Source organism: Leucopleurus acutus (genome assembly GCF_964270905.1).
Source record: "Leucopleurus acutus genome assembly, chromosome: 13".
Taxonomy (NCBI): domain Eukaryota; kingdom Metazoa; phylum Chordata; class Mammalia; order Artiodactyla; family Delphinidae; genus Leucopleurus; species Leucopleurus acutus.
Genome location: NC_139155.1, coordinates 39,424,701 through 39,446,802, shown reverse-complemented (window position 1 = coordinate 39,446,802; position 22,102 = coordinate 39,424,701). Strand labels below are relative to the sequence as shown.

The 22,102-nt window shown below is 45.0% G+C and overlaps 1 protein-coding gene across 7 annotated transcripts in view; it reads left to right on the top strand.

Moving 5' to 3' along the window:
- The window catches only part of FHOD3 (formin homology 2 domain containing 3), a gene marked incomplete at both ends in the record, with an annotated part of 492,573 nt that overhangs the window by 319,160 nt on the left and 151,311 nt on the right, over nt 1-22,102 (top strand). For all 7 annotated transcript variants that reach the window (XM_082852719.1, XM_082852718.1, XM_082852717.1 and 4 more), the window contains one exon: nt 3,812-4,050. In XM_082852719.1, coding sequence (XP_082708845.1) covers nt 3,812-4,050 — 239 coding nt within the window. The remainder of the gene's footprint in view (nt 1-3,811; nt 4,051-22,102) is intronic.

The window sequence follows — 22,102 nt, the reverse complement described above, 5'->3', positions numbered from 1 at the left end:
ACCTCCATTAAGAATGGTCAGATTGTTCAATGTTTGATGATACTAAGAAATTATTTTAAGCAGGACAGTGGTATGTGGTTATGGGTTTTAGAAATCCTTATCTTCTAGGGATATATACAGAAATATTAATGGGTGAAATTATATGATCTGGGATTTATCTCCAAAAAATCTGGCTGGGCTTCCCTGGTGGCGCAGTGGTTGAGAGTCCACCTGCCGATGCAGGGGACACGGGTTCGTGCCCCAGTCCGGGAAGATCCCACATGCCGTGGAGCGGCTAGGCCCGTGAGCCATGGCCGCTGAGCCTGCGCGTCCGGAGCCTGTGCTCCGCAACGGGAGAGGCCACAACAGTGAGAGGCCCGCATACCGCAAAAAAAAAAAAAAAAAAAAAAAAATCTGGCTGTGGGGTTGGTGGCAGGGAGTAAATGAGGCAAGATTGGCCAGGGTCGATAGTTGTTGAACTGTCATAGGTGATAAGCACAAAAGTCTTTGTATATGTTTGAAAATTTCCACAAAAATTTAAAAAGAATGTTTAGATCATTCAGGGGCCTCAAAGACTGGTGGAAGTTGTCACAGATGCCACCTTGGTCCGCTCCTCACTGCTTTCTTGATAAGATGGGGTGGGATGTGCAAGCAATCAGTGCTGGAGGAGGAACCTGCTTGCTCCTCATCCTGGTTTTACAGACAGTGTTCTACATTTTTTTTTTTTTTGCGCTATGTGGGCCTCTCACTGCTGTGGCCTCTCCCGTTGCAGAGCACAGGCTCCGGACGCGCAGGCTCAGCGGCCATGGCTCATGGGCCTAGCCGCTCCGCGGCATGTGGGATCCTCCCGGACCGGGGCACGAACCCGTGTCCCCTGCATCGGCAGGCGGACTCTCAACCAGTGCACCACCAGGGAAGCCCATGTTCTACATTTGACTAAAAGTGTCAGAAGGTATCTGACGAGGGGTCCAGCAAACAAAACACTCCATCATTTGGGTGAGATTAGAGATTGTTCAGGACATGGTTGATCTCACCTTGGGTCCCATGGAGGACACTGAACTTGTAGTTAATTAGATCTGGCACCACAGATTCTGAATAAGTCTCTTGATAAGTGCTGTTCTCTCCAGGTGTTTTCCAGCCCTTAGTGGACTTGACTCTAATCCATAGTGCTCCCTAGTATCTGAAGAAAGTGCATCTCTCTTCCTATCATCAGTGGACACTGGTGATTCTAAAATTCTTCTTGTATAAACAAACCAGGAGTGAAGACCAGCCCCAAATTTCATGTTACAGCATTCCTGACTGCCAAGCTCGAGACTGCCATTGGATCTCCTGGGATTCTGAGCCCCATTTACCCTCCGCCCCCATGCACCCTTTTCTTTGTTTAAGGGGATGGATGTTTTGTTGAGGATGTGAACTTTAGACAGCCCTCATTGAATTCCCTTTTATAGTGTCATTTTGATAATCTTTCAAGACTTTTCAGGTAAACTTTCTGATTGTCTCCATCTTCCTTGACAAAAGGCAGTTAAAGCAGATTTCACTTTCTGCACACTCCGTGTACTTCTCTGAAAGGCACTGTGAGTGGAATGCTATTTGATCCTTGCATCTCTGAGGTTAGGCAAGGAATTAGAAATATCTGAACTCTACTTTATCCCCTAATCTTATCATTCCAAATGTGTGCTTAATTAGAAGCAGAATCAATACTTCAGGTCAGAATAAGTTCAAATGGTCTAGAATTTGTACATCTAAATATGAAGAAAAAATAATTGGCTAGTAATATTTTAAAATACTCTCCTTGGTTAGGTGTATAATCATTCTCAAACTTTCCCCAGAGAATGCCATTTAAAGTGCTAAAGTTGAGATGATAAAAGTGGTTAACCAAATACATAACTTCTTTCTTAGTTCTTGCAGTTATACCACAGACCCCCCTGCGCTGCACCCCCCTCCCCCAGGAAACAGACTTTCCAGTGAGATTTTGTAACAATAGAGCTTTTTCTGAACTCTTATCAATTCTTACCTCAAACCTCCCCAAATTATGTCTGACTTGTAAATTCTAAGGGAACAGAATAGTCAAAATATTATTAAATTGTCTTCATCTATCTGGGAGTTTGTTATAGAATGTATCTGGCATGTAGATAGAAGAGTTTTCACTAAATCAGTCTCACCCAAAAGCTAGAACTGGAGGAAACTGGAGAAGGAGCAGATCGCGGGAGGCTGCACTCCTGAGAAACAGGCCGTGCATCTCAGGTGTCCATCCTCGTGAACAGGATGAGAGTGGCCAGTCTGGCCCTGACTAAGCCAGGCTCACCTTGCTATGTGAACACAGTTGGCATCAATGCTTTGGACAGAGGAGACCACTGATTTTGCAGTAGCCAGGTTTTATGTAGACAGGTGAGTGATGTCAAAGCCAAATAGCATGGTTAGCCATCTGGGTCTTTATATTACTTCTCCATTCTCTCACTTGTCAGGACCACGTTGTGAAATGTGACCAAGAGCACACACAAGGCTGGAAAATATGCACCTTTGGGGTCGGGGGACCATGTGGGTCCTTGGGTGCCAAATCAGAGAGACTGCTGGACTTGCTTTGGCCTGGCCCACCTGGTGTGCGAGGTGGCCTGACCTGCCAGTTCTGTGTGATGGAGGAATTTGTGGGCATCCTAGGCCCCTTCATCCGAGGGCCTATGTTGAGGAAGAATGGTCATATTGAGTACTCGCCACAGGGAAAGCCCTACCCTGGCTGCTTTATATACGTTAGATAAGTTTTCTTACCAAAAACCTGAAAATGCAATCCTCTTAGCCTCATTTGCCGAGAGAGAGGCTCTCAGGCAAGCAATTTGCTGCAGGTCACCCTTGGTCCACTAGTGGCACAGGCAGCCACACAGAGGTCTAGTCAACGATAACTTGTGCTCGTCTGACCGTGTAGTTTTTGAGAAGGTAGGTATAAAAATAATTAAAGAAGCTGGAGATACAGATAGGTGTAACCCATGGTTGAGAAGAGTGAGCTCCATTAGAGAGGTGCGTATGCATAGAGATGGTGGGTGTTAATGTGAGCTGACAGAGCCATGGAGTAGGGTCCAGGATAGAGCAGATTAGGAGAGGGCCGAGCTGGACCTTTGGACACGGTACCACCCAACTAGGAGCAGGGCTCCTAGTGTAAGTGCTTTTAAGAGGAAACTTTTTAAAAAAACGGAATTCCAGAGGTCCAGTGTATTTCTGGTCTATATTTTTGCGACCGCAAGTACAAGCAGGCTCCTAAGACCAGGCTGCAGAGGGTTCCCTGAGAGCCGCGGTGCGCGGGGATCTAAAGTCAGGCCTCTCAAAAGACCTGCAGGTGAGGCCGTTCGGCTCACCTAGTTTGCGGCTCCCGCCTTTCTCCTTGCTGTGCTCTTCTGAACAGCCTAGCTGGGAAGGCGAGCTCCGAAACTGTCAGGAGCTCCGGGGCTTCCGGCTGCCGCTGGGCGTCAGGAGAGACTCCGCCTCCTGGACCAGGGAAGAGCAAAGGCGGTGGGGGCGGGGCGGGGCGGGGGGCGCACACAAGAGAGGACCTCGGAAAGGGCAGTGCTGGGCCGCAGAGTGAAGAGCCCATCTAATTACAAAATATTTCTCAGGTCTTCTCGTGACATCAGTTGACCTTTTTGTATCCGTTTGGGAAAATCACACAGTGGCGAGCATCTTTTGGTTTGCAGGTGGCGCTTTCGGATGCGTGTGGTTGTGATGACCTTGTGCAGAAGCCGCAGCCACAGGATGGGAAGAGACGGCGTAGAGTGCTCATTGGGGTGGGACTGTGAACGGCTCTCAGGTCTGAGCTCGCGCTGGGCGCTCTCTGCTTTTCCAGGTGGCACTCAGGCTCGAGGATGGCGACGAGACGGCTGAACCACCCCCCAGCGGGTGCCGGGACCGGAGGAGGGCCAGTGTGTGTTCCGGCACGGGCAGCGAGCACCAGGGCCTGGACCGCAGGCGGAGCCGCAGGCACTCGGTGCAGAACATCAAGAGTCCTCTGTCGCCTCCGTCCAGCCCCTGCTCCCCGTCGGTTCCCGACTTCAAGGCCAGTCAAGTGCGAGATCTCCGTGAAAAGTAAGTATTAACCCAGCCGCGGAGAGGAGCGCAAGGATGCCGGAAAGAGGGAGGGAGGCCACAACCCCACCGGTGCCCTTGACCATCCCCGCCTCTCCTGCTCCCTGCCTCTTCTCTACCATTAAACCATCACCCCTAATTCCCCCGGAACTTTCCAGGGGCGAGGTGGCCCTGGTGACATGCGTAGACTTGGTCTTACTAACGCCGTGAACTCATCTTCACCCACTTGTGTTTTCGTATTATTTAGCATCTCAGTTAATATCTGTGTAGAAATGCTGTGCTTTATCAACTAGAAAAGAATCCAAAACACAAAACTTTGGCCTAGAAATAAATGGTATGCCACCACACGAATGCGAGATCGATAGAGTCTGAGGTACTCATGATAATACATGGTTGAGGTTGAGTTAAATAGAACAAATATGTGCTTTCATATAACTTCGGTAAATACTGATGCCATCATTCATTCAGTCAGTCATGCAGCATACTTTTTTATTAAGTGTCTGTTATAGGCCAGGACTGGTTGAAACCGTGGAGACATATAAATAGAAAAGGTATGATCTCCATTCCTGTGAACCTCCCATCTGGGCAGGGAGAAGGTAAGAATGAAGACAAGGACATAAAAGGAAATAGACTGACAATCCCATGAGAAATTATGTATGTCCAAAATATAAAATTTGACAAAATCTATAGGAGCTCAGAAGTGGTTCAGTAAAACAGAGGTGCAGCAGAAGGATGGCCATGCTGCTCTGGGGCCTGGGTCCAGTTATATCTTCCCAAATGGATGCTCTCAGTTCACTAGGAGGGTGGGACTGTGTGGAGCAGTCCATGCCAGCCAACTCCACTGAGGCTGACAGATACACTGGTTGCCAGTGCACCTCTTCCTGCTCCTGGCGGAAACTCTGCTCACATCACTTGACTGAAGCATTTTCCCCCCATCATGGAGATCCACTGGGAGCCAAATGTAGGTCAGGAGGCTGCTTGGTGTAGAAGAATATAACTCAGAATAAGTGGTGTGACCTTAAGATAGTGAGGTCTGTCACTATCCACATATGTCCCTTCCGCTCTATCCCTAAGGGGACACCCACCCCATCCCCACCACTACCAAGAAGTGACTTGAGCAGTCTGGTACTCATGGGATCACTGGAACATGAACCGGTCCAGGCCTTTGGGTGCCCCCTATTACAGAAGGAGAAGGAGGACATCGGTCTGCAAGTGATGTGCAAGGCAGGGTCCATGTTGACACCCTTCTCCATCACCTAGCCCTCCATCTACAGGTTTTTCTGTCTCTAAGAGTCTGTGTATAGCAATCTCTATTTTAGTGAAAAGAAGACCAAACCTTCTGAACGGACTGAGGAATGAGAACCTCTACTATGAACACTGTACTTTGTCATCTAAGATCTTCAAGAAACTCAGGCAGTGCTCAGAGGGCCCTGGAAGCTCTCTGTAGTGCTGCCTCTGGCTGATAGCTTGAGAAATTAACATGGAGAGAGTTAAGGAAAGTGTACACAGTGGGCTGAAAAATCGGTTTAAAACCACCAAAGAGGCTGAAGGTAGGAGTTAGGAGGCCTTGTTAGCAGCATTTGGTGTTCTTTTGCTCTGTCTGACTTGTGTCATGTTTGTTTCTGTTCTGTTTCTTGTTTTTACACTTTTCAAAGGTCCCTGTGTTGTGAGTTCAGGTGACCACACCTTGTGATACGTTGGCAAAGGTAACAGCAGTGGAGTGGACCTTCCTGGGCACAGTTTTGAGCCTCTGGGCTTGGTGGGATCTGGAACAGGAGGCCACAGATGCTCCTCTGAATGTTCCTGCCTCGGTGTTTTCAAATAGGACTGATTTTTCATTTTAATGAAATTATTACTTTAATGTAAATTTCGTAGCATTTGTTTAAGAAAACTACACTTTCCAGCTTACCAAGAAAGGTAAAGGTTTTCAGATTGATGATTATGAAGTGGCTTCATCCATGAAGCCTGTCGGAGGGATTTTGCCCTGTGGCCCCAAGATGACACCGTAATTTTGGCAGAAGTGGGAGTAGGATAGAGGGAAGGTGTGACGATAAGCAAATTGGGAAGCAATCCCTGCATGCATAGCTTAGTCACCTGCTCAGCATCTGTGCCTCAAAACATTACCTTAGAATCGAGAAGTTCATTGTGCTCTATTCCCCGTAGACCTTGAAAGACACAGACACATGCCTGACCTAGATTACTCTTCATCTATGCGAACGTTCCGGCCCTGCTTACCGCTAACTTGTAGCAACATGCCTGCCTACGTCACATATGAAGAATTTTAGGCTGAATTGTATTACTCTGTGTCCCAGCTAATGCCAATACTTCTGAAAAGAAGGTAGAGCTATGTTACAGGTTAGAGATTCATGTTGTCCTAAACTGTACCTGGCACTCTCCACTCAGGTGTTTCTTCTCTGTCACTTGAATTGGATTCTCATTATGGTCCTCTGTAGGATCCAGGCAGGACAAGTATCATTACCCTCACATTACAGATGAGAAAACGGTCAGGGGCTTGGGGCCTTGTGATGAATCTCAGGACTAGGGAGCTAAGCCCTGGGTTAAACCTGAGTCTTTGGCCTTGCCGCTCAATGTCCGAATCGTATAGAACCACTTGCCTCCCTACCGTTCCTAAACATAGTCGTTGAGTGAGACTTGTCCTTCTGACTTTGTAGACAGGGAATTTGTTTACATACCATGTATGTGTATTTTGATTCAGGTTAATATAAAAATCAAGGAGGGTCGAACAGGAGAAAATCCCCCAGTCTTCTTACAGACTTAGGCCGGCTAGGCTATGTGCTTTAATAAGGACGAGTAAGCCTCAAAACTCACATTGCTCTTCTGAAGAAATAGAGGTTCACAGTGAGCATTTACCAAATAAGGTATGAGTTTATTGGTCATCCGCCACCTAAAAGTACCTCTTGTGACTATGTGTGCCATAGTGAGTTTCACCTTTGCAATTAAATTTACAGATCTGATTGGAAGAAAACTGTTGGTGCTTTCATTGTTTTACCAAGAAAGTTATTTTTAGCATCTAATCATCAAAAGAGCCAGTGTCTCTGCTTTAAATTGTAAGAGTATATACTGTTAGGACTAAAACGTCTTCAGGGTTGTCAAGCCCAGACCAGAAGCCCTTTCCGTGTACTCAGCCTCGGACATTCTCTTCCCTGAGGCACCCCATGCTATCCTTGGACTTCCTGGCTTGTTAGTAAAGTCACCTGGTCTAAATTTGCTCTATGATGTGGTAGCTCTGTTGGTGCTTAGCCTTTCACTATATGGATAGAATTTCCCTATAATGTTTCCCTATTCATCCTGGTTCTTACCTCTGTCAACACACACTGGGTCTTCTTCCTGCTCTGTATATCCATCTTTCTGACAGTGAACTTGGCATGGGACTTAATATAATATATAAAGTTTCATTTCATCCTGTTGAGTTCCACACAACATTCTAGCCCGTAGAGGTAATTTTGAACTTCATTTAGTCGTTCATGTCAGCAGTTGTGCCATCCAGCTTTCAGTCATGTGTATATTTTAACACACACGGAAGAGTGACCTGGCGGGTAGTGGATGGTGACAACAGCTGGGAAGTAGATGGTACAGACGACTCCCACATTCCTCAAAGTCAAGGGTTGGAAATATTCTCTGTCAAGGGCCAGGTAATAAATATGTTAAGCTTTGCAGCCCAGACAGTCTTCGTTGCAACTGTGGCTGCTTTTGCAGCCATAGAAAACAGGCTAGAGAATGAGTGTGGCTGCCTTCCACTGAGACTTTATTTATGGACACTGAGATTTGAGTTTTACATGTCATGAAATATTCTTTAGATTTTTTTCCCCCAACCATTAAAAAAAATGTGAAAATCATTCTTAGCTGACAGACTGTACCAAAGCAGGTGGTGGGCCACATTTGGCCCACAGGCTTGACAACCCATATTCTAAGGGACTGCGTTTCTTGAGGGAAGTTGCAGGGGAAGTGGTTTGGAGTTGGCAAAGAGGAGTATGTGGGTAAGAGAGAAGAACCCGTCACGCCATATGCGAAGTCTGTTAGGGAACAGCATCCTTAAGTCCAGGGTTAGAGCAAGGAATATTCCATGAAGGTGTGGAGGCTGTTTGCTGATGGCTGCTCATGCGCTCCCAGTGGGAGGCTGAGGGGGTTGGAGAGGGTGGAGAAGAGTCAGACTAGGGGGACATACAGAGCCAGTGCGGGGGAGGGCGTGTGGCAATGAGCCCAGAAAAGGATGTGCTGCTCAGGGATGTAGAGGCAGGCTGGGACCAGTCTCAGTGGCCCCGAAAGGCAGTGGTCTTCAACCGGAAGTGATTTTGTCCCTAGGGGACACTGAGCAATGCCTTGGCACTTTTTGGGTTATCATAGCTGGGGTGGGGAGTGCTGTTGGCATCGGTGGGTGAGTCTAGGGACGCTGCTAAACATTCTACAGTGCAAGGACAGCCTCCCGCAATGAAGAATTATCTGTTCTAAAATGTCAACCCTGCCTTAGGGGAAGGCACGTAATTGGTTGTGGTTTTCACCTCCTTGGGACGATGCTGAGGCAGGGAGTCTTTCGACTGTTGGAAGCAGGGTAGCTTTCTTGAACTTTGTGGACCTATCTTAAATGCTCATGTGCGTGGGTCAAAACTGACTTTTTTTCCCAGAGAATATAATTCTTCAATTTGGGGGCTACTGTATAGATAGTACAGTAGAGTCCCTTTTTTGTTTTGTTCTGGTTGGGTTTTAACTCCATTTAGCAAAGTTTTCTACTTCACATGCTCAGGGAATATGCTAAGCCCTCTTTGAGAACCAAAAGTTTGACTAAATCTCATGATTTTCTCAGTAGCTGAAATGCCCAGCGTAACCTTCTAATCAGCTTCACACCTGTCACATTCCAGAAATACTGACGTAGTGGAATGTGACGCCAGCATACAACAAAATGGCAAGACAGAAAAATGATGATATGACAGAAGGTGTGGTCTTCTGCAGCCAGGCTCTGGAACCTGGTTGGAGGAAGAGGAACACAGGGGACAAGCTCACTAGAGCCACCTCTGTCCACGCAGTGTTCACAGGTGTTTGGGAGTTGAGAACTCAGCTTGAGGAGGAGAGGTGGATGCCCTCCTCTCGACTGATGGTATCATCAGCTGAGGGTCCAGAAGTGAAAAAGTTAAATTCAAGAATTGCGATTTCGTCCATGGAGGTTAGATTAGGGGTAAAAATAAGGAAAAAAGGCTTAATATTTGTTGTACAAAACTACTCATTCTAATACATTGAAAGTGGTCAGGAAGTAGACAGACTGACCAGGAGTCAAGGGTTGTGGCCAGGCCTGGAGCTTGCAGTTGGGAAGGACTGGATGCAGTAGCTTGACCTACAGACATGCCTGACCCTCCAGCAGCACAGAGAGGTTGTGGCCTGGCCCCCTTGGTCCTGGAGAAGGGGAGACCAGGAGGGACCATGTCCATGTGGGCTACAGGCCACGGGTACTGACGGGGGGTAGCTAGCCCACCCATGCTGCAGCGAGGAGCCTGGCAGGGTGTGGTGTGGGGACAGACTGTGGACACCAGCAGCAGAAACTCAGTCTGCACACATTCTCACCAGTGTGGAATTTGGAATCACTGCTGTACAGGACGTAGAATAGAGGCGCCTGGCTCTGCCACTACTAGCCCTGTACCCATTTAGACATGGCCCCTGGCACAGAGTGAGAACAGAATAAAGAGCAGCTCTTTTATGTTTTCAAATAATGTACTGAGCGCTTAAGTATCTGCCAGGCATTATGCTAAGAACTTTAGGGTACTACGCTTTTCACTGTTACCCTATGAGGTATACGTACTGTTATTATCTCTACGTGACAGGAGGAAAAACTGAGGCACAGAACATTGAAGTAACTTGTCCAGAGTCCCGCAGCTAATCTATGTGGAGTTGGTTTTAGAGTTCAGGTGGTCTGGATCCGGAGTCTCTGTCCTTCACCATTTTATTAAACTACCCTTTTTTCCCCCCCTGTGATTCTGTAGAAATAAAACAGATATACTGGGTACTTGGCAATTAGTAAGCAATTATCAAATGCGTGTTGCCATTCTTCTATGTTATTAGTTCTAGTTTTTTGTCAGTACATTTAAAAATTACTACAATACATTAAAAATTATTACTTAGTGTTCCATTGTAAGGATATACCATAATACCGTAGTGCCTTCATTCATTTTGCTATGGCTTGATTCCAGTTTTTTTCCTAATACCAAACTTTCTGTAATGAACGCACACACATGCGCGCACACACACACACGTTTGTGCACATACATTAACATTCTTTCAGGAGAGATTCTTAGAAGTGAAATCCCCTAGATCATGGGACACTTACATTTTATAATACTGTATTACATATTGGTGTCAACCATATTGCTCTCTAAAAGGCCATATCAACTGGCTGTTCTACCGTAAGCATATGATTGGCCATTTTCCCACACCATCACCAGCACTGGATGTTAAGAATTTTTCAGAAGTTTTATAATGCTGAAAAGTAAAATGTGGTGCTTCAGCATTTTAATTTGCATTTTTCTATTACTACAGAGGTTATTCATCTGCAGCTGCTTCATTGGCTGTGGACATTTCCTTTTCTGAGTATAGTCTGTTTATATCCTTGGCTCATTTGTCTCCTGAAAGGTTTAAGCATTTTAATTGGTGTACAGCCATTCTGTTTTTAATGTGGAAATTTTCAGATACAAAAGTAGAGAGAATGTAGTATTTTTAATACATTATAGATATTAACTTTTGGACAACTATGTCACAAACATTTTCTCCCTATATTTTAACTATCTTTAAATTACTTTATGGCATCTCTTGATATATGCATAAAATATATTGTTATAGTGTCCAATCTGTTAGTCTTTTCCTGTGTGGCTTTTAGGCGCCATGCTCACTCAGGGAAGTGTGTCCTCTTTCTAACTGCGGCCTCTCTGTGTTGTCCTGGGAGAATGCTCTCTATTTTTCCTTCACTCTCTAGGAGGTGAGTAGTAGCGGCAGTGGTGATAGCAGGAACCACATTTGTGGAGCACTTACTTTGTGCTGACTATAGTGCTAAGCAATTTGACATATGTTGTAAATTCCATGAAGCAGGTGGTAGTATTCTCCCCATTTTACAGATGAGGAAACTGAGGCACAGGGAGGTTAAAGAACTTGCCCCAGATCTCACAGGTGGTAAGTGGCACAGCTGGGTTTGAACCCAGACCAGACAGTCCTAGTCCAGAGCCTGCACGCAGAGCTAAACATCCCTGGAACTAGTCTCTGAATCTATAGAATGTGTTCTGTAGTAACAAGTTTTTCTCTTTTGAGGATGAATTAGTTGAGAATTTGTTGAGAAAGCAAAAAATCATTCAGAGCAAATGTTTATTGGAACTTGGTCATCCCAAGAGCTGTGTTGTTTATAATCACTGTTAGATTTTGATCCTGAAATAATCATACTGGTTTGCTTGTTTTTCTCATAAATTGGCACTGAAGACAGTTCCTAACGAGTTCTGAAAATGTTCAGAGCAATAACTGCAACACCGGAACAGCCTTCCCAGTTAATCATAACTAACCAGCCGTAATCTTGGTGATGGGAGCAGGAAAGAAGGTATGGAGAAGAAAAGTTCATGGTTGAGAGGAAGCCACAGTTAACTATCAATTATCGGAGGCTAAGCTGTCCTCACGTTTTGGGGGATCATACCTGATGTGCCCCGCTTAGTGGCCCAGTGGGTGGTGGGCAGAAGAGAGACAAGCCTTGGGGCTGAGCCTCCAGGGTGGGAGCTGGAGGGAGGCAGTTGGAGAGGGTGTGGCTTTCTATTTTCCTGCGGGAGTAGGAAAGGGTATTGGCACCTTTCTGCCAGCCCCAGGAACCAGCGGGCAGATGGGAGAGCCTAACTCTGAAACTGTGCAGCGTTGGGGAGGCCATTTTCCTGCATTTTGTCAGGAAGGAGGCATGTTTGGATGCTTAGTTCCAGGGCCGTGCCTTGCCCTCTGGTCTGTGTCATGCCTTGTCCACAGGGCTTCATTGCCAGGGCTTACGGATTCCACTCTTCCTTTAGCTGCAGGATCTGCAGCAGAAATAGCAGAGTAGCCCTAGTTCTGTCTTTCTTGGAAGTAGTTGGCAGTGAACAATCGATTTGCAAGCAAAAAACCTATTATATAAATAGTAGTGTTATGGAGTCCAAGCTCACCACAACAGCCCAATAGATTGAGAGACCAAGTGTTGGGACAAGGAACAGTGACTTTATTCGGAAAGCCAGCAGACCCAGACGATGGTGGACTGGTGTCACAAAGAGCCATGTTACCTGAATTAGAATTCAGATTTCTTTTATACTAAAAGGGGACAGAGTATGACTGGTTGCTGCAAACTTCTTGGAGCCGGCCAGACAGAGGGGATGTGATAATCTTTTGTTCTTGCAGCTGTCCACGTAGGTCTGGTCACGATGTTGCTGGAAACCTCCAACAAGACAAACATCATTCTCTGTTCTGCAACTTTTTATGTCTCTGTGTGTGAGAAGTGTTATACCTTTAAAGGTCAAGCCTGGGAGGCAGAGCTTTGAGAATGGGCTACCATGTATATTTCAGGCTATAGACAACCTTCTTTTATAAAGGCACAGAACCAGCAAGACTAAGCACAGGCAACAGGGCACAGAGGTTAGAGCTAAAGGACTAGATCCAATACGGAGTCAGGTTTGTTCTTCTCTGTTACGGTAGGAGTTGTATCATTGGTGTTAACCTACAGAATTTACGACTCAGGTGACCTCAGTCCTGGCTCCTGGGGAAGGTTTGGCCAAGTGCAGAACAGGAGCAGCCACAGGTTGTTGAGGGCACAGGCGTGGCCTTTCCAGCTGCAGGTCCCACTTCCTCCCCAGGCTTGGCCTCGGTCTCCTCCGCTGTAAACTCAGGGCGCTGATGCCGCTTTAATAGAGGGGCAGGGGAGTCACGAGAGGCAGCGCAAATGTGGGGTTAGCGCAGTGTGTTGTAGTCACTCCATGCCCTGGAGCTTTCCCGGATTTTGTGCTATTAAAGAAGGTAATCGTTAAATAAATACGAACGTGAACTGGCGAGAAGATTCTGTGCACTGGCATAACCATGCTAGAGGATTTCCCACAACTAGATTAGCGACCACTGGTACCATGAGCGGCAAGTAGCTACTTGGGAAGATTGATCTGACGGTGATGGTTCATTACCAGTGGGATTCACCAGCAAGGGATGTGACCTCCTCAGGTAGGTATGATTAGAATACAGCCAGGGATTCAGATTTACCAGTTAATGTCCCGAAGCCCTTCGTGGTGTCCTGAGTATTGAACAGCAAAGGGAGGATAGGAGGGGAGATGGCTGGGGGGTGGGGGGCTGGGCAGAGGGCTGTGAACTTGGAACTGAGAGCACCTGCTCCAAGAAAGGACAGAGCAAAAGGTATGAGGAAGAGGTCACTTTGCAAAAGCTCCTGATTTCTGGCGTAGGACTTCTGGTTTCTCAAAAGATTCACTGTGATCAGATTGCAGATTTCTTTGGGTTTGGACTTTGCTGAATTGAATTTGGGGGTTTTTTCTAGATTCTGAAGAAAATGGCAAAACTTTAAAACTGAACAGGGCTACTGATGAATTTTAAGTGAAGAAGTGAGATCGGGGTGGTATTTCAGCGAGACCCCTGTGGGAACAGCACAGAGAGTGCATGGGAGGAGAGCAGACAGCAAACAGGGAGCCTGGTGGGGCCTGGGCCACAGTCTGGAGAGAGGTGGAAAGGCCCGACAGGCAGTGGCAGGGAGAATGGCAACAGGAGAAGGTGATGAGATACAGGATGGACATCATTTGTGGGATGGTGACTGGCCTGTATGGTGAGAAAGAGGAAGGAGTCCGGGGTGATCCCTAGGCAACCACTAACTTATGGTCATGAGATGGCTGTCAGGCCACTGAGTAAGCTGTGGGCATTTTCAGTTTGAGATATCTGGGTCACAGGTAGAACGTCCCATAGGCAGTTGGATAGGCCCCTCTGGAACTCTAAGCTTGGGCTTAGATGCCATAACCCAGGGAAAACAAACCAAGTGAGTAGAGAAGTGAATGGATAAAGTGTAGAATTGTCATGAAATTCTGAAACTGAGAAGTTCACTCACTTCCCAAGTCAATGAACCTTGATATTGGTTGTCTTCAAGTGTGAATGCTTCTCAAGCTAGAGTGGCCTTACTTGGTGTGATGTTACAGGAAGAGACAACCCTTTACTGTAGGAGTGGTGAACACGCTTCAAAAAGAAGGAAAGGTTTTTGTTTCTAGTTACATCTTTGACTTGCTTTGGGTATTTTCTTTCAGTGTCAAGCCTGCTTGCCCTTGACCTCGAAAACTCTCCATTTTCTGTAATACATGTCTTCCCATCCATGTCCTGACTGTTCACAGCCCTTCCTGGTAGAGCTGATTTTGTTGGCAGTTCATGCAGGTATGGGTGTGGGTGGTCCTTCTGGAGAGCAAGCATCTCTCTCTTTATATCCCTGGTAATTCCAGGATCCCTTTGGAGATGGAGCAGGGGCTAAACTGCTAATGATTACTAAACTGAGTCGATTAAATCCAATCATGGAAGGAAGAATGAGATTGTCTCTTTTACAAGAGTCTGTGGAGGGAGCCTGGTAGTAACTGTTCAGTGATGAAGGTTGAATTAGCAGGGAAATAAAACCCTGAAAATGTAGGCTGAGGAGGTCAAATCTGACATGGCAGAAAAGGTGTTTATAGTGGACCACTGTGATGCTGGTGAAGCGTTTTGCAAGGGACCCCTTTGGAATAGGCTTTGGAAATTGACAAGGAGAGACCCAAAGAAAGAGACACCTGGCCTAATGTCATTCTTGTCTCACACGTGTTCAGCGAGCTGACAGTGATCACAGAAGCATCATATCCTTGTAGAAAAAACATTGATTTCTAAGGGAGGTAATGTTGATGTCTCAGAGACTGATGAGGGTTAACATGGGCTATAGTTGTGGTCCAAGTTTGTCTACATCAAGGCATCATTGATTCTCCTCACGGTGGAATGGGGCCTCGGTGAGATGGGCAAGGGATGAGAACTGGTAGACTCCCTATACACTTGAATACATGAAAAGAATCTGAAAGAAAGAAAGATTCACAGCTTCTTCCAGTCCTTAAAGAGAAGAGTCATTTATTTCCAGCCACAAAGAAATGATCATAGTGGAGGTAGCAGAGCATCATGGTCAGGAGCTTAGATGCTAAGGTTGGACTACCTGGGTTCAGATCCCGGCTTCTCGGTCTGTGGCTCTGGGCAAGCTCCTTAACCTCTCTGTGCCTCAGCTCCTCAGCTGTGAATGGGGTAGTAATAGTACCACCTCAGCAGTTCCTGCGAGGAGTTAAGGGGTGAACCCTGTAAAGTGCTTTGCGTGAGAGCACCCGTCAGAGAGTTGGTTAAATAACTAGAATAAATGAGTGACTGCAGCCTCACCCCCACCCCCCCAGCCCAGTGAGAGTCTGATTTCCCTGGAGAGAAGCAGGAGGCAGAGCCAAGCCAGGTAGAGGGAAGCCTACCCCTTGCCCTGGGAGAGTGGCCTGCAGAGCAGGGAAGGCTGGGCACATTTGGGACGGGTATCTGCAGCCTAAGTGCCATTTGAACATCCTGATAGAGCATGCTTCCCAAAGACACAGTAACTCAGTGAGGAATCAGAGACAATTATATCACACTTCAGGAATACTCCATTACAGTAATCACGTTTGCCTCCAGAGAAATTATTTTAATTCCTGAGGTTTGTTTTTTTTTTCTTTTTCCCAGTCATGCAGTTCTGGTTTTATAAACATGAGTTTAAACATTGACTGGAGATGAGCCCCCATGAAGAAGTGGCCAGTCGGGACCTGCTGAGTGCAGGCCTTGGTCTCCCAGAGGTCTTGGGACAGAACAGGGCGAGCGGGTGGAGGGTATCAGGGCTTCGTGCCAGTGGCAGGCCTTCCGAAGTGAAACAAATACTTACTGGACTTAGGAAGATATTTTTCTTTCTTTATCTATATTTTTTTCACTTATAACAAGCTTTGCAAAATTGAGTTAGAAGAGTAAATGATTTTGATTGTGAAAAGGGGAAAAAATCATGAAGCAGAGAAGAAGTGCTTTGGGACTTCCTTGGTGGTGCAGCGGTTAAGAATCCACCTGCCAATGCAGGGGACACGGGTTCGAGCCCTGGGAAGATCCCACATGCCGCAGAGCAGCCAAGCCCGTGCACCACAACTACTGAGCCTGCGCTCTTAGAGCCCGCGAGCCACAACTACCGAGCCCGCGCACCACAACTACTGAAGCCCACGCACCTAGAACCCGTGCTTCGCAACAAGAGAAGCCCGCGCACCGCAACGAAGAGCAGACCCCAGCTCGCCACAACTAGAGAAAGCCCACGTGCAACAATGAAGAGCAACACAGCCAAAAATAAATAAAATAAAATAAATTTATTTTAAAAAAAGAAAAAGAAGAAGTGACTTTGCGGTTGTTAAAACGTGGCTGGGACTTGGGTCCACATGCATAATAGTTCACGCCCACAAGTAAACGAGCAAGCCACCAATTCTCTATAAGAGAAACCCCAGCACTGAGTATATTATTTCACAGTAAGTATACAGGGATAGACTTCTTAGTCAGTCCTGACATTTTCTGAACTTTGATGTTATGATTACTGCCCTGATTTTGTTGAGCCAAGAATAGTAGCTTATGAGCCAAAGGAGAACAAAATGATATTCGTTCATTCCTTCGTTATTCACCAGCTTGTATTTTCCTGTACATGCCAGATTTTTGGTTCTGAGGATAAAGTGGTAAGCATGGCCCTTATGACTCTTCCAGCCTCATAAGACAGTGTGCACATAAATATTGTAGCAAGTAAATGTGTGTAGCTTTGGAAGAGGGCTTTTGAAGGCTGCAAACAGGGCTGTGTGCAGGTAGCAGGGATGTAAGGGTATGCACTTGACAATAACGTGCAGCTCACGAGGACATGTGCAGGTGTTGTCATTACAGCGTCACTTGTAACAGCAACTTGGGGAGTGGCTAGATAAGGAAAACATGGCCTAGCCACATGATGGGATGCAACCAGCAATTATAAGGAATGCATCACACCAGAAGTACCAACATACTTGCCACATCAATTGCTGTATTCAAAGGACTGTAGAATAATATATGTTAAAACGTTCTTTTTTAATCCTGAAATTTACCCACCGAATTTATAACCGTGGTTACCTCTGGTCAAAGGGGACTTAATTTTTATCAGTAATATTATACTTTTTCAAAGGGAGTATGAATTCTTATAATTAAATATTAATTTAAAAGATTTTTTTAGAAAAGAGGATAGTGGGATGGGGCAGGGTGGGTGGGGGGTCCAAAAAGCCTCCTCAGGCATTTGGGCTGAGTCCTGAAGGATGACTGATGGTGGTGTGTCCAAGTCCAAAGCATGTGAAAAGGCAATTCGAGTTCTAGAATCAAACTGAGTCACGAGTTTGAAAGATGGACCTACACACAAAACTCTGAAATGGGGTTGGCTTCCTCTTGGTGGTTACATTTGATATCTGCCTCTTGAAGACACACACGTCATGTCTCTTTCTAACTTGGAGTCTTTCCTTCTTTAGTATCATTGCCTTCCTGTTTGTGAAAACATGAAACAGAATGTGTGTAAGGAATTCTGTTATTCGAAACGTTTAAAAGTGAGCTTGGCTAGACAGCACACTATTTGACTAATAGTTGTGCAACTTCTGGAGATGAGAGAACTTGTCTGATGTCCACACAATTTCATTTCGTCAGCTATCATAGGCTACCAGAGATGAAGGCTCCTGTTCTGCTGTTCCACTGTATTTTATGGGTGACATGAGAGAGCCTCCGGGTCTCAGGATGGAGCCAAGCCAGACGCAGGCAGTGCTGCTTTCACCTCTGGAGGCCGCCATCTTGACAACTCAGCCTGGGTCTGTGCTTGGCGTCCCTGCTGTTTCCAAAAGGTCACAGAGAATCCCAGTCTACCTTCATCTTAGTTTCTCTTCTGCTCTCTCAGGCCTCTAAGAGACACTTAAGGCAATTCGGTAGTATCCCTGGCTTGGAATAAAGTCTTTTTTAAACATAAAATCAAAGTACCCACAAAAGAAAGTAGTGAGACACCTCATAGTCCGCAGTTATCCCTGGATTGATTTGTTTTACTCCTAAATAAACCTGCAACCAGGCTACTAATTGTGTTTTTCTTCCTATTGGTTTTAGGCTATGCAGACTGGAATTCCATTATATTAAACTGCTCCATGTTTTCCGCAGAAATAATGTGCTGGATCCATTAGTATTTTATTCTAAAACAAAATAGCAAAATAATGGCTCGTGCATTAAGGTTCTGGCCAGTTGTCCAGTTCCTGGGTATATTTAGTATCCATGGCCAGTAAATATGCTCCTTCTAAACTCTGAGTGTTACAGGGACAATAAATACTTTCCTGTCTAACTTTGGGTTCTCACCATGGAAACATCAGAGCAACAGCTGGGCTCTCTTAAACGTCTTTTCATTCTCTTAGTAGCTGGCAAAAATCTTTTGAGGGAAGCTTCTTTTTTTTTTTGGTGGATAACAAAACTATTTTTGAATGAAATCACTGCTTCAGTTGGTCAGATATACGTCTTAACTGATTAAGATAACTAATTGGAAATTTTCAAATCTCTTCTTGGGGCCTTGGTAACCTAGAAACAGCCTTGAAGTGAGCAGAAAGTATGAGTCACCAGGAGGCTAAGTTCAAACTCCAGCTGAAGTGTACTCTCTCACAGAGGGATGCAGTGTTTGCTCCATCTGAGGGATACAGATGGAGCCCGGGGGGGCATTTTGTCTGACAGAAATTTAACACACTATTTCTTCTGTTTATCTGTTTGTTTGTTTAAATTGTAAATTTTTAAAATTTTTTATTGTGGTAAAATATACATAACAAAGTTTACCGTTTTAACCATTTTTAATTGTACGATTTAGTGGCATAATTACATTCACAGTAACACACTATTTCTATGACATATTGTTTTCATCTAATTATAGTATGCCTTATGCATTTTACAGAACTAAATGGGGCATTTAAAATGCCGGCATCTTATCTAAACCTTAATACAGAACATACTACCTAGTTGCCACAAATGGGTCACACCTGTGTCAAGACACTGATTTCCCCCCCCCCCCCACCCCTCAGGGCAGCCAGGCAGGTCTGGGGTGACTGGGGCACTGGGCGGGTCTCCTGTCCGTTACTCTGGTGGGCTATGCAGATGTTCTTGTCTATGCCCTGTGTAGGGAGGACTGAGAAGCGCCATCCAGGGTGCTGTTGCTTAGAAGGAAATGTGCAGCGACGGTGGAGCAATGAAACCAGTTTAGATTCTGCTTCAGGTTCATGACGTTGCCAGTTCTTACTGGCAGGTTGTGTGATCTTGCCTTCTCTGGACTTCGTCTTTCTTATCTGCAACGTGGGGAGATCTCCAAGGTCATTTTTCCAGTTCTTGCCACTCTGTCTGTTGACCATCCATAGCGAGTATCTCCATGCTGAGCACCATGCGAGGTCCACTGGGCCACAGGTCTGCAACAGGCAACAAGTACTTACTGGACGTCCCTGGCGGCTGGGTCCACTAGAGAAACAGAGCAGAAGGAGTAACTCCAGGCAGGGAGAATGGCTCCTTTGAGGACCCCAAGCTGAAATGCCCTTGGTGTTGGGTGGACAGCTCAATAGACTGATTAAGACTAGGGTGGGGGAGTTGCTGAAGGGAGAGAGGGAGATGAAGTTAGCGAGATGATGGGGGTGTTAGCTGAGCAAGTTGGACTTAATCCTAAGGTTAGCGTGTACGTGTTGGAGCAGGAGAGTGTCATGTGTAAAGTCCCATCTTGTCCTCTGGTCAATTCCTGCTTGGCCTTCTGAGTTTTGCCCCAAGAGCACTGTGGACATTTTTCTCACTTGAGTACTTCCTGGTACAATTAGATTAATGTCTTTCTCCCCTACAGACCTGTAAACATTAAGGGTGAGAACCTCTACGAACCACTGTACCCCTGCATCTTGCACATAATAAATGCTCAATAAATAATTGTTGGGTAAATGGAGAGCCCTTGCCCCATGGTTACACTTCTTCACTTTTAAAAAATGTTTGTATTGTTACTTATTATGGGAAGTCTCTGTACCTTGTGCTCAATTTTGCTGTGAAACTAAAACTGCTCTAAAAAATAAAATCTATTTAAAAAATTCTAATTTTCCAGAATTGAATTAATCATAATCCTTAGTTCATGATACACTGACATCATTGGTCCATGTGTGGCCCTCTCCTAGTTTATTTATTTTATATAAATATAATAAACATGATTAGTATTATTAATATTAATTATTAATGTTATATAAGTATTAATATAAAGAACACCCATGAGACTACGGTCTAGCTAGAAACCCAGAGCATTACCCTTAACTTACTATGAGCTTCCAACTTTCACATCTCTGAACCTGGGTAACCAGCACTCTTAAATATCGTTTAGTGTTGTCTTATGGGTTTGTTGTTATTTGTTTTTAGTATTATCATATATATATATATATATATATATATATATATATATAACCATAGTATATTATACAATTTTGCCTCTTTGAACTTTATAAAAAATATTAGAATATTGTAGTTTCTCTTTGCACTTGTCTTCACTCCACATCTTGCTTCCAGTGTTCATCCATATGGTCATGTGATGCTGGAGGTCTTCCATTTTCTCTGATTGGAATATACCACAATCTATTTATCCTTTTTCCCATTGGTGAGCATTTGGGTTGTTTCCATTTTTTGGTAATTACAGACAGTGCTGCTGTGAATATTCTCAGACTCATATCCCGGTGCACATACTTCGGCATCCCTACAGAGGGTTTCTCAACCTCGGCACTGTTGACATTTTGGACCAAAAGTATTCGGTGCAAATGTTGTTGTGGAGGGCTGCCTCGTGCATTGTAGGATGCAGCATCTAAGACTAGATGTCCCCCAACATTGACAGGTGTCCCTTAGGGGGCAGAATCACCTGGTTCAGAACCACTGCCCCAGGCTACAGCAATGCCACTTCTAGGTGATGTCAGTCATATTCATGATATGAATGCTTAACTTTATGAGATAGTGCCAATTATTTTGCCAGCGTCATTATGCTAATGCACACTCCTATCAGCAGTATATGAGAGCCAGTTGGTCTAAATGCTCTTCAGTGCTTAGTATTATCTTCAGACGTCCTAATTTTGCCAAGCAGATAAAAAATGGTATCTCATTGTAGTTCCAGTTGAGTTCTATTAAACTCTGATTTATATTTAAACTTCGGTTTTAAAATATCATTTCATATAAATGTATTGGCCATGGTTGTATATTTTGCTCACTTTTATAGTTGTGTTTCTACTGATTTTTAAAATATATTTTTTTCATATTCCTGATTTGAGTTTATGTCTGTTAGATGTCTTGAAATGTCTGCTCCAAATGTGTTGCTTAACTCTTCCTTATCCTGATTGCTTTGGTCCTAGAATATACTTTAATACTGTTTTAAATGTTTCTATTGTACTTTTAAAACATCTCAGCAACATCCATTTTCCTTCTTGTTTTTAGAAGCCTAAGATACGTGACGTCAGCCTGAGACCCGAATTTGAGAAAGTTAATTTGACTTTGAAGGAAACTGTGCCCTGCAGAATTGGTCAGGCGGTGGGCCTGTTGCTTTTCTAACGTGAAGAGGGTGGCCTCCAGTCTGGGACTGTTTGTGGTTAAAGGGAGACTACCTGATGGGTTCAGAACAGGCCTGTGCCCTAGAGTAACTCCTTATCAATTACAAACAAGCAGAATACCCCTAGAGGTATTTGAAAGCCAGAGACCAAAGACCCAGAATGCCTTAGAACAAGTATAAACAAAATTAAGTTATACTTTAAGAGACAGTTCAGCTAGGGAAAAAGCAAAATTGTCTGAACTAATTCTTCAGTCTTAAATATTGGCAGCATAAAATATCATTCCATTTGACTAATTCTACTAGGATGAAACCAAATAAAATCAAGCATAGAAAGTCCCGTGCCCTACGAGAGGGTATTTCCTTCTTCATGCATTTGAGTTATAGGGCAAGGCCAGTGCTTTGACCATGGGA